At 37.8% G+C, this 12,926-nt stretch overlaps 2 protein-coding genes across 3 annotated transcripts in view; one reads left to right on the forward strand and one right to left on the reverse strand.

Moving 5' to 3' along the window:
- The window catches only part of INSYN2A (inhibitory synaptic factor 2A), a 59,177-nt gene extending 52,713 nt beyond the window's left edge, over nt 1-6,464 (reverse strand). The window contains exon 1 of the mRNA XM_065407137.1: nt 5,272-6,464. Coding sequence (XP_065263209.1) covers nt 5,272-6,464 — 1,193 coding nt within the window. The remainder of the gene's footprint in view (nt 1-5,271) is intronic.
- DOCK1 (dedicator of cytokinesis 1) overlaps nt 1-12,926 on the forward strand; it is a 558,093-nt gene that overhangs the window by 239,323 nt on the left and 305,844 nt on the right. The window lies entirely within an intron of this gene.

Consider the following 12,926-nt stretch of genomic DNA (forward strand, 5'->3'; position numbering starts at 1 on the left):
AAATGTGTTAGTCTCTAAGGTGCCACAAGTACTCCTGTTCTTTTTTCTCAGTAAGTCACTAATTCTATCAGCAAACAAACAAATGTAGAGACTACAGAGTAGAAAGTAAAGTACAGTCACTGTCTTCTTGTCTTCCAAAGGATTTTTGCTACAGAAGCTAAGATTTAAATACATTCAGTGTATAATGTAATTATGTGATCTATCAGTTTCTAGTTATCATAAAAATCTGTTTGTATTGCAGAAATCTGCAAATATGTAGCTGCCTTCTGCTCTTGAGCTTCTCCATCCACCATATTGCCTTCCTCCCTGGCCTAAGTCTCACCCACTGTAATTTTATTGATCTTCCCGTTCCTGCTTCTGTGCTATGACTGCCCTTAAAAGAGAAGAGCAGGAGGCAGGCAGAAGCAGCTCCTTCCAGAATGAGAACAGGCCACTGTGAGCACCCCATTCCCACTGGAACTTCTTTCATAGAGTGTATTTATATGGGCTCTTTGATCTTTGCTTTTCCATTTGTGTGTAAGGAGGAAACACTTTGCTTCTAAGTTGTTTAGCTTTTGTGGTTCTTAGGAACTTCCCAGGCGTGGAGACCGTGGCTCTCTTGGAGGAAATGTGGGAGTAGAGGCAACCAGCATCAACAGGAGCTGCAGTATTTGTGAGGACAGAAAGAGGCTGCTACTACAAATAGCTTAGAACTGTATGGGACATGCCTCTTGGCCTCTGTCTGTCTGTCTCTCTCACACATACTCTCTCTATACTGCCTTCCAATCAGACATGAAAATACTATTCCAAACAATAGCAGTAATAAATATGAGCACCCATATTCATTTGAATTAACTGTGAATCCTGAATTTTAAACTTTAAGACTCAGTCAGCTCTACAAGTTCCAAACAGCTGAAGTTAGCCTAGGAGCTGCTTCAAATCTTTCCAGTACAAATAACAGTTATATATTCTCACTATGGTGCATTTTAAGTTTATTGAAAAATACTCTGAAAAGGGCAACACTTTTTCAAAAGTTAAGTGACTTAAGAACATAAGAATGGCCCTACTGAGTCAGACCCAATGGTCCTCCACGCCCAGTATCCTGGCTTCGACAGTGGTTGATGCCAGATGTTTCAGAGGGAATGAACACAACAGTCAATTTGAGTGATTCATCCCCTGTCATCCAGTCCCAGCTTGTAAGTCAATGGGACTTAACGTCTTAAGTAGCTTAGAATCTTCTGAAAATTTTACCCTGATGGATTTTTCATTGCCATTGCCATATAATCCCATACAGCTCTGCCACATAAATCAGATCCTTTCTACAGAATTTCAGTCTACTTTGCTGTATAGTACAAAGGGCTTAGCTTATAGCCATTATTCATACTTGGAAGTTTCAAAGGACTGGCCACAGATGTTCTACAATTTAACAAATCACTTAAGTATGTTGCAATCCTCCTAATGCTCAAGCAGCGCATATTCAACGTACATTCCACGTACAGTACTGTAGTTAACCAACTTTTAAGACAGTGGTTCAGATTTAGCTTTCAGTGGCTCCTGTGCAACTTCACTGGCATAACTAAGGTTGCACAAATAAAACAGAGAATTTGGCTCAAAAAATGTGTATCCATTGCATTTAAATGAGCAATACCTGTCTACACGACTATGACAGCTCACTAGGAGGTATTCCAAATATCTTCCCTCAAATGCCAGCAGGGAGTTAGTGGTTTGTTTGTTGGTTTTTGAATCTGCATCTTGTATCTTTAGTTTTGATAAAGATTACACAATATCTAATACATTGTCAGCTTTAACTTACCCTGTAAGTCTAAACCTAAGTTTTAGCTCACTGAATCCCCATCACCATTTTCCATAATCTAAATAAATACATAATTAAAAAAAAAAAAAGCCCAACAAAACTGCTGTGTGTTTTTTTAAAAACAATTCCCTCTTTGAACTTTGATCACAGGTTAGACATACCAAATTTTCGTTTCCCCTGGAAAATCCTACAAAACATTCAGGCATTTAATATGTCAAGACTTTCTTTAATGCTTTTAAAAAAAATAAAACCTCAGACTTTCAGTATGGCTAGTAGTGTTTCTTCATGGCCCAATTTTAATGTTCTGTGAAAAGCATACAGGGATCTGCACCCAGTCCAGAGGCAAAAGAGAATCCGATTTTATTTCTCTAAATGTCAGGACTGGGGAGGGACTGTGACCAATGTACAATTTCTGCATGTAAACCAGAAAGAGCCAAACAGAGCCCTCTACTTGCTGTCAAGTATTACAGCTTCTCTCTTTGCAGCACTTGTTCAGAATGTATTTTCAGTGTAGTCAAGTACTACTGCATGTTACTGTATGAACAAATATGAGTAGAGAGAATGTAGAAATGACAGTCTTAAAAAGTAAACAGGGATGCTTGTCACCTAGAGGGTGATGCCACTAGCACTGGAGATGTTGATATAGTTGTTGCTGGCACAGATATATTTAGTGATGAGTGGTACATAATAGTAGTTCAAGACCTATAAAATATTAGTGAAAATTACTCCATTGAGCACTAATTCCACGGCACTACCACAGTACTTAAGACCCTGACTTTCTTGAATGGAGGAAAGTCTGATTAAATGTTAAAACTTTTTATTCTACCAAATATTAAGCTGTTTGTGCTTATCTACTAATTATAAATTATTTTTATAAGCTATATTTACTTCACAAGTGTATGTACAGCATATTTTTTCATTTATTGAATAAAGTGGTAGAAATGCTGAGTATTGTTGATATTTTGGCAGAAGAGATGGTTGAGCCTGCTATGATAGGCATAGAACTAGAGGAATATTTTTTGTTTTCATAAAACCAAGTGACCAAGGACAGGATCAGTTCAGAACAAGATATTGAATAAAAGTGAGTATTCCAGCATTGTAAAAAAGGACTGATGGACAGTATGAATAACTTTGTGCATTTGTGGTCACTGTAGAAAAAAAAGTTATGGAAGAAAATTCCTAGAACAATGCAAGGTTTATTTATTTATTCGTGAGTTGGGTATTTTGGGGAAGAGAGTGATTTAAGATACAATTGGTCTTCATGAGGTATACATTTTCTAAGGGAACAGAATGTTTTTAGCTACTCTTATGGAATCTAATCAATGGAGCATGGACTTCCTCTATGCATAGGGTCAGATTCTTTTTTGTGTTGCTCAGTTGATGCAAACAGTCTGGCAAGCAGATAGATCTGGCATTCTGAGAATTCCGTTGGCAATGGGGGAAACTAGGCTGGCATAGAGGTGGTGTATCCAGCTCCTGCACAACAGGAGGTAGAGATTATGACTCTAAGAACCACTCAATGCTAACTGGCAGAGGGTTCACTGTTCTGTAACAGCAGCCCCGACAGGCCTTATAAACTCACGTCACCCAACACATTGCTGACATAGTATTTATCTATAAGGAATGTCATGTGGGATTTTAAATGAATCCAGGACCATACTGATCTTCATAATCATTGTGTGATGTATGTACAGAAGTCGTGTATATGTACTAAATAGATGTCTAAATCAAGGCAGGGTTGACAAACAAGCTTTGAGTCAGACAAAGGAAGTTGTCTTGCTATTGACTATGTAAATTAAGGACTGTAAGCCAACACAATGAAAGCTAAATCTGCATAAGGAATATATGGGGTTGGGAGGACACTGGAGACTAAGGGCTTGTCTCCACTTACTGGTGGATCAGCGCTGTGGCGATTGAGCCACCAGGGGTCGATTTAGCGGGTCTAGTGAAGGCCCGCTAAATCGACCGCAGATCACTCTCCCATTGACTCCGGTACTGCACCGAAACGAAAAGAGTAAGGGGAGTCGACGGGAGAGCATCTCCCATCAACATAGCGTAGTGTGGACTTCGCGGTAAGTAAATCTAAGTTATGTCGACTTGAGTTACGCTACTAATGTAACTCAAATTGCGTCGCTTAGATAAACTTTCCCCCGTAGCATAGAACTGCCCTAAATCACATGGGGGTATTCCGACTCTGGAGGCAAAACAATGAACGTTGGGAATATCAGAAGGCAAAAAGGACACATCTTTATCCATCACTGAGGGAGCAAAATGGACAGCACTTTTTGCACTCATGAAAGGTGGATGCTGGGAGACTGCTTTAGATAAGAGTCTGTTAAAGTTAAGTTTAGACTCTTAGGGAGCGTGTTATACTTTGTTTTATGTGAGACCATTGATGTTTCCATTATCCTTACTCAGCGACAAAGAGTCCTGTGGCACCTTATAGACTAACAGACGTCTGACGAAGTGGGTATTCACCCACGAAAGCTTATGCTCCAATACGTCTGTTAGTCTATAAGGTGCCACAGGACTTTTTGTCGCTTCTTACAGATCCAGACTAACACGGCTACCCCTCTGATACTATCCTTACTCAGTATCTCTTAAATACTTATAGTATTAAATGAAGATAATGTATATGGGACACCAAAAGCACCCAAGGGTTGCAATTATCAGATAAAGACTAAATTATCTGTATCTGGCTAAATAACTATCACTTGCACCACTCATGCAAAAGTAATACTACTTGTAGAAAATGTGTAAGCTTATGGAAGAAAACAAATAATTACAAAATAATGTTCCCTTTGGCTGTGATGAAAAGTTTTGCATATTTTGGATAGTATCAGCATTGTGTGGAAGACTTGCTATTCAAATATTTCCTTTATATTAAATATCTGAAGGAATACAAATAAGGTTAAAAACTCTGAAGTTTAAAGAATAAAACAATCAAGATTCTCATGCAGTTAATGAGATTGTTCAGAGTTGTATTAATACCCCTTAATCTTAAAACATATTTCTATTATAGAATGAGGCTTTTCTTCTAATTTTTAGTGCCATACAGAGAATTATTGTTCATACAAATTGTTGATATAAAAAGCATACTGAATAATGCATATTCTGAAAGGTAGTTTGTTATGTGCATATTAGAAAAAGTGAAATAGCTTCAATGTCATTTCAGGCACTAATCCTCAGACTAATGGATTCAATTCCTTAACAAAAATATATATATAGCGAGAAAGATGAATCAACTAAATATTCAACTGAAGGAATATAAATAAATGAGACCCATTTTTAAAGATGGCTATTTAGTTAATCTAGGACATATTTCTAAAGCAAAAACATTTAGTACATGTGAAAAATATGACACTGGTTCAGTACTGGAATTTACTTAAGATTTATGCTTCTTGTGTAGATTAAATTAGCAAATTTAAATGACAGTACATATTAAGAAAGCTTTTAAAAACAGTTTGGTTTATACTTACCCTTCTCTATGAGCTTCTCCTTTTTCTAACTCCTGAATGACACCCAACAGCACTTTTATGGTTTCCTGGCTTGAGCTGATCAAATTCTCCATCATCTGAAGCTGTGCTTTCAAGTCTACCACTTCTGTGTGAGGCACAATTTGTTGGCATTCTTCACTCACAGCAACTGCTGTCTGACAAGGCTGGTTTTCTTCCATAGGTGAAACATTTATCTGAAGGGTCTGTTCATTACATTCGGCTGATTGGCACTGTGCCTGTGTTGAGCAGGCCTGAGCATTTACTGCCTGGGATTGCAGACCATTAAGATGCACAGTTCTCTTTTTTTCCTCATCTGTTGCTGGGCATAGTGACCATTCAGTCTCTGCTGCAGAGTTTTGCGGGTCAGGCTGTGTGGCATGTGAACTGGATGCAGGTAAATAAATTGTAGCTACTTCCGTCTTAAACACTTTCCCATGTGCTGATTGATTAGATTCCTCATTATCCAGAGGCACTGTATCATGTTTTGCGTTATCATGCAGCTGGTAATCAGGCTCTTCTGAAGTAGAGTCTGCTGAGTTTTGAAGAGAAGGAGGTTCTTTAGTACAGCTGTGCGAATCAGTGCTTTTACATGCCTCTGAACAGTTGTCACTAGAAGGCTGATCTACTGCATTCATGCGTTCATTAGTATGGGAAATAAACTCTGCTGTCTTTAGGTCACTGACCTTGCTACAATGAGCAGCCTCCCCTGAGTTTTTACTATCTTCATCCTTAATATTTATTAAAAATCCATTGTTTTGACTCTTAAAGGTGTCAACAGCTGAGACGCTTTTAATAATATTCCCTTTTTTGCGGTCCAAAGGGAATGTCTGGTAACACTTTTTAAGATCTGGTGAGGTCTGAACTCCTGTGCTCTTAGTAACATTAGGTATTGACCTTCGTGCAGGCACTGTCATATATTTACGATAAGCTGCTTTATAAGAGATGGGCTTTGTTTCTCTTTTGTCTGCATGCTGTACTGTTGATAGTTGTTTGTCCCTTTGTTCATTCTGGGCCTCGCAGATATCTTTAAATCTCACCTGAAGGGCTTTGTTTCTTTTCTTAATCTGTCGATTGGGATCCAATGCATATTTCATCTCCAAAGCAAGTGAAGCTGCTGGCTCAACTTCACTTTCTGAGGTTGTGAGTAAGCATTTGCTGGATTCCTTACTCACCATGATGCCTGTATTTAAAAACAGTTTAAGAAGTCTTTTATTAAAACAGAAATGTTTCCTTAATTCAAATATTATAAACTTCTAGAAAATATCTTGTATTTTTAAGTAGTCCCCTTTTATGTTTGTGAAAAACAGACTCTGTGGGGAAAACTAGATCCTCATGGTAGCTTGAAAAGTTTTACTTCCTTTGTTCGGCAACCTTTCAGAAGTGGTGTGCCGAGTCTTCATTTATTCACTCTAATTTAAGGTTTCGCGTGCCAGTAATACATTAACGTTTTTAGGAGGTCTCTTTCTATAAGTCTATACTATATAACTAAACTATTGTTGTATGTAAAGTAAATAAGGTTTTTAAAATGTTTAAGAAGCTTCATTTAAAATTAAATTAAAATGCAGAGCCGCCCGGACCGGTGGCCAGGACCCAAGCAGTGCGAGTGCCACTGAAAATCAGCTCGCATGCCGCCTTCGGCACGCGTGCAATAGGTTGCCTACCCCTGTTCTATACCTTACTGCTTTTGGGAGAATTATGTATTTCTCTGTTGAATGTTTTATTATAATCAGCACTTCACACAATCCAAAAGTTGAAAACACTTATGGGCAGGGTGATTGTCAATGAACAGCGCTGGGTTTCTGTGAAAGACACTTTTTTCTTGCAAGAGACATACAATTTTAAAGTACTAAGAATACTGCATAGTCCTCCCATTATTATAATTGAGTTCAGTTTTGGCTCTACTAATTTTTTGAACATTGCATAATTAATTTCTGATTAGATTTAAAGAACAATTGTCTTTAAATCCCCTGGCTATAAAATCCAGCTTTTGTAGTTCAAGGGTAGAAGTGTATGCACCTATCTAAGATCAGAACATTTGAAAGGATTAGTAATTGTGCAGTGGGTATAGAGCTTAATAGGTCTTGTTTGTATGTTAGATCATATGGACAGATTAAATATTTGGAACATGTTGCTCCGCTTGAGAAGACATCCAGATTTTTACAACATATTGATAGTTTTTTGCAAGCAAGTACAATGATTATGGTGGAGGGCATTCTTGTTACTGCTTCTATGTCAATGGATTCATCTGAACTTTTTTAGTCTTAAAGACAGAAAACCAGTTATCACCATTTTGAAAAAAAATCTTTTCTCTAGTAACTTTTTTGTACAGTAAGCCTATTATTGTTTACAATATCCAACAGTTAAAACAGAGAAATTCTGTCTTAAAGAAATAGTAAAATATGGAGCTCTGTTTTGAGCATTCAGTTTTCATCCTGTGCTGAACTATTAAGTGTAGCTAAGATACAGGTGGCTGGCTGATTATTCCACATTAGAGTAACACCTGAATTTATTATGTTGCTTCACAGCAGTTTTATGTGCATGGAAAAGTTTACATGATTGCTGAAGTAAGAAAATACATTTGGGCTAAATTCTCTGTTGGCATAAATTAACAGAGTCAATTGAAGTCAATGGATTTGTGTATATTTACACCAGCAAACAGTTAAAGTGTCTTTCATTGATGGCGTGTCCCTCCCATCCGTCCCCCCACATTCAGTAAGAATCTGTTATGATAAATGAACTGATGTTTTTTAGGTTTCATACAAAGAAAAAAAATGTGTCTAGGTATTACAGCAAGACTTGCATTCTGGGGCAAACATGGGGGAAATAGTGTTTTATATAAAAAGCTGTTTACATGGCTAATCCTTTTTCATTGTATTCCCTGCCATTTTAAAGCATTTATACTTGAATGAGATTTCTATCCCTCGCAATCTTTTTTGCTTGATCCTGCAATGAAGTCATAATCCTGCATATCAGTCTGTTGCCATGGAAAGATTTCTACTTATAGTGTCTTTTATCTGTAAATCTCAACATGCTTTACAAACATCATTAAAGCCTCCTTACACTCCTAGGAAGATAAATATTATTATTTCCATTGTATAGATGGGGAAACAGAGGTACAGAGGTAGTGACTTCTCCAAGGTCACAAAGCAAGCCAATGATAAAGTTGAGAAGTGACTCCAAGAGTCCTTATGGCAGGCTGGAATATCACCCAGGAGTCCTTATTCCCTTCCACCTTCTCAAACCACTAGAAATATTGTCATTACGTGATTACAATGGTACTAATTCAGCATTATGAAAGCCTTTCAAATATAAATACATATAATTAGGATAAAATGTAAAGAAAAGAATCCAGCTAAAACTTTATATTAGCTTAGTATAGTAATCAAAGAATAGTAGTATCTTATATTTAGATTACATAAAGAAAAAAACAATGTTTAAGTATGATATCCTTCAATGCAAACCCTTGCTACCAAGGAATGCCAAGTTATGTCATACCTCTTAACTGTACCCTAATGCCCACAACACACATTTCCACTTATAATGGATGATGTCTTCATGAGTTCCTTCGGAGACATGGGTCCATCACACTTGCAAAGAAGTATTATGCAATACACCATTTAATACTGATTTAATACTCTTGCAGTGCCAAACCAGCAGAAGGAAATGTGAGCCTTAACTGACAATTTCAGCCTTAACTTGAAATTGTCTTTTTGTCATCTGTAATATTTAGTATTTTCTCAACTGTTAACCGCTGGAATTCAGGTAACGTATTGAACATGCAGAAACCTCTGTTTTCAGGGCATATTCCTTTTTAAACCCTTGTTTGTTTGTTTTTTGTTTGCTTTTTGCTTTTTTTTTGCTGCTGTTAGTTGTTGGATCACTACTCTTCACCCCTTACCACTTTGAAGCCATGTTTGTCAGCTGCCTATGAACAGGGCAGAATACTGATTCTTCTTTCTCCTCTCTAAGGTCTGATATCTCCACAGCAAATGAAGGTATGATCGCAGCTCCAGTGGGATGCCTGCAGTAGCTTTAATCTAGCTAGCCTCTGTAATAATAGCAGTGAAGACATGGCGGCATTGACTTCAGAGTGGGCTAGAACCAGAATCCAGACCAGGAGGTCCCAGTGGGCTTGTACTGGAGCAGCTAGCCTGTGCTGAAATTTGTGCCTCCGTGTCTTTACTACTGTTCTTACCCATGTTAGCTACATTAAAACTAGTGCAGGTTTGCCTCCCTGGGCTACGATCACACCTTCATTTGTTGTTTAGATGTGCTCTAAATCCTATCATCTCTCTCTTTCTCCCTGTGGGGATAAAGCCTAACACCTAGAAGCAGCAAAACGTAACAGTTCAACGAGCTAGGTGCAATACTGGAACATTCGTTGGATTTTAATATCATTCTAAGGTGGACGTTTTCAGAGCCACTGAGGATATTTAGATAATAGGATGGAATTTTCAAAAACAGCAAAGTGGTTTAGGAGCACAAATCCCATTGAATTCAATAACTTGTGCTTCTTAACCACTTAGCTGCTTCTGAAAATCTCATGCACAGCTGCCATTAATTGTAATGAATTGTGTCCCTACATTCTGTAGATCTAATCAATCATTAGCAAACACCTGAAGTAAGACTTTCTAGAAGCCAAAGCATATTATGTCTAGTCTAATCTATATTTATTACCATTACCTCCAGGTGGCTGTGGGTGAAGTAGAGTTACTGTAGAAAGGGAAATGTTTTCTGCATGAGCCTGCAAGGAAAATGTTCAAACTCAGTGTGGGGGAGAGACAGAGAAGCAGAATCAAAGAATTCAAATGATCACAAAAGATTTTACTGCCCACGTATTAGTTTTTCAGGCTCAATATTAAAATAATGAGGCCTTGTAATACAATTAAAATAATAAGAGGCTCATCTGTTGACACATCACTTTAAAAGATGCTAGTATGCGGCATAAAGCTGCTGAATTTCTGCTGATTCATTGTGGAAGGTGCAGCTTCTTAACTCAACCCTGAATATAAAAAGATACCAGTAGCCCTCTATGCAGTGGTAACAGGGAGCTAGGGTAGAGGAAGTCCTGGAAGAAAACACTAGGGGCAGCCAAGCCTAGAGAAGAAACATAGGTGAGTTTCATGCAGTGAGTGATCAATAAAGCCAAATCCTAGGAAAGGGGTAAGTTAGGAGAGTTAGGGCTCTGAGTTATTACAGAGAATATTTTTCCAGGTGTCTGGGTGCTGGGTCTTGCACCCATGCTCAGGATCTAACTGATCACCATATTTGGGGTCAGGAAGGAATTTTTCCGGGGGTCAGATTGGCAGAGACCTTGGGCTTTTGCCTTCCTCTGCAGCACGAGGCATGGGTCATTTGCAGATTTAAACCAGTGTAAATGGTGGATTCTCTGTAAGTTGAAGTCTTTAAAACATAATTTGAGGACTTCAACAATTCAGCCAGCGGTTAGGGGTCTATTACAGAAGTGGGTGGGTGAGGTTCTGTGGCCTGCAACATGCAGGAGGTCAGACTAGATGATCATGATGGTCCCTTCTGGCCTTAAAGTCTGAGTCTAACTCTGGGATTCGGGTGAAATCTCACCTCACTGAAGTCAATGGGAAAAACTCCAATTCATTTCCCCTTGTGCGTTCTACTGAGGACCATGTAGGGCAAATAGTTTATTAATGAGCCACGCATGAGTGTCAGTCTTTTAGCAGTAAAGAATATCCAAAAATGTCAGCCATGTTTGTTATGGGACAAAATGTTAGTATACTGTACTTGCTATTTTCAGTTTTATTTTAATTCATATTCATCTATAACTGTTTCATTGGATTGGTGCCCATTTCTGTTACATGGATTCTGTATACTGAATGCCATCTGTTTCATAGCTACTAAAAATAAAAATTTGAGTTAAAGATGGATTTTCAGAATGCTGGTAGTTAAGTTATGTAAAGCTTGGTAAAATACAATATGGAGACCAGCCAACTTGGAGAGAACAGACAAACCTGAAATAGACTTCATTGAAGTAGGTCAAAAATGTAGGCTAGTATAATCAATTACATTTTTATCCTCCTATTGCTTATTTGTAGATTATAAAACTAAGGGGAACAATTATAATCATCCACTCTGACCACCTGTATAACACAGGCCATAGAACTTCCCTGAGTTAATTCCTATTTGAACTAGAGCGTATCTTTTTAGAAAAACAACCAATCTTGATTTTAAAATTGCCAGTGATGGAAAATCCAGCATAACGGAATAGTTTTACCTTCACTTTTTAAAATGTACGCCATATATCCAGTTTGAATTTGTCTAGCTTCAACTTCCAACCGTTGGATCTTGTCATCCCCTTTGCCTTCTAGATTGAAGAGCCCATTATCAAATTTTTTACCTAGACACTTATACACTGTTATCAAGTCACGCCTTAACTTTCTCTAGTTAAGACAAATAGATTGAGATCCTTGAGTCTATTGCTATAAGGCATGTTTTCCAATCCTTTTAATCATTCTAGTGGCTCCTCTCTGACTATCACCAATTTATCAGCATCCTTTTTTGAATTGGGAAACCCGAAACTGGACACAATATTCGCCAAATAGAAAGATACTATCCTCCCTAGTCCTACTTGAGCTTCCTGTTTATACATTCAAATACTACATTAGCACTTCTGGTCCCAAATGTCTCACTGGAAGCTCATGTTCAACTGGTTATCTACCATGACCCCCACGTGCTTCTCAGAGTCACTGCTTCCCAGTGATGCTTTATTCGTAGATATGACTTTTTATCTGGCTGTATTGAAATGTATATTGTTTGTTTGCATCCAGCTTACCAAGTGATCCACATTGCTCTGTATCAGTGACCTGTCCTCTTATTATTTACCATTCCTCCAGTCATTGTGTCATCTGCAAACTTTATCAGTAATGATTTTGTTTTCTTTCAGTCATGGATTAAAAATGTTAAATAGTATAAGCCAAGAATTTATCCCTGTGGGACTCCACTAGAAACACACTTGCTTGATGATGATTTCCCATTTATGATTACTTTTTGAAACCTGTCAGGTAGCCAGTTACTTGAGATGCCCAAAACTATGGGAAACCAGTTTTCCTTGGCAATCTGTTAAACCAGTGACCCTAACAGGAAATTTAAGTGAAGACACTTATGAAATAAATCCTTTGTCTGTGGGCTTTCACTTCTGTAACCTGCTACACCACTGGATAAAAACTAAACTATGAAATTTAATCAGCTATGGAATATGCTGCATTTACTTAGTTGTCAAACACTGAATGATTATGCCTTAAAGAAGGCCATGTTTTGGGGCACAGGCACCCAGGATAAAAACAATTTCAAAAAATAAAAACAAAAAACAAAACTCAGTGTTCAGCGTTCAGCCCTGAAAGTCTCATATTGAAAAGTTATTAGAATAGTTACTAGTAACTTAAGTATATGAATGCTGAGTTTTTCAGTGACTTTGCTATTTAGCTTTAGAATCTGCTAGCAACTGATAGATTTAAAAGAATTGGCGTGAGGTTTTGTTAGTACACCTCCGGACTGAAAATCCTGGCTCAATTTCCAGATTAATTGAGCCACTGCTTTGTCCCATATGCTTTAGGAACGCCAGAACATTAGGTTATTTTGGAATGATGTAATCGACAGAATTAATA

This window comes from Emys orbicularis, chromosome 7, assembly GCF_028017835.1.
Source record: "Emys orbicularis isolate rEmyOrb1 chromosome 7, rEmyOrb1.hap1, whole genome shotgun sequence".
NCBI lineage: Eukaryota > Metazoa > Chordata > Testudines > Emydidae > Emys > Emys orbicularis.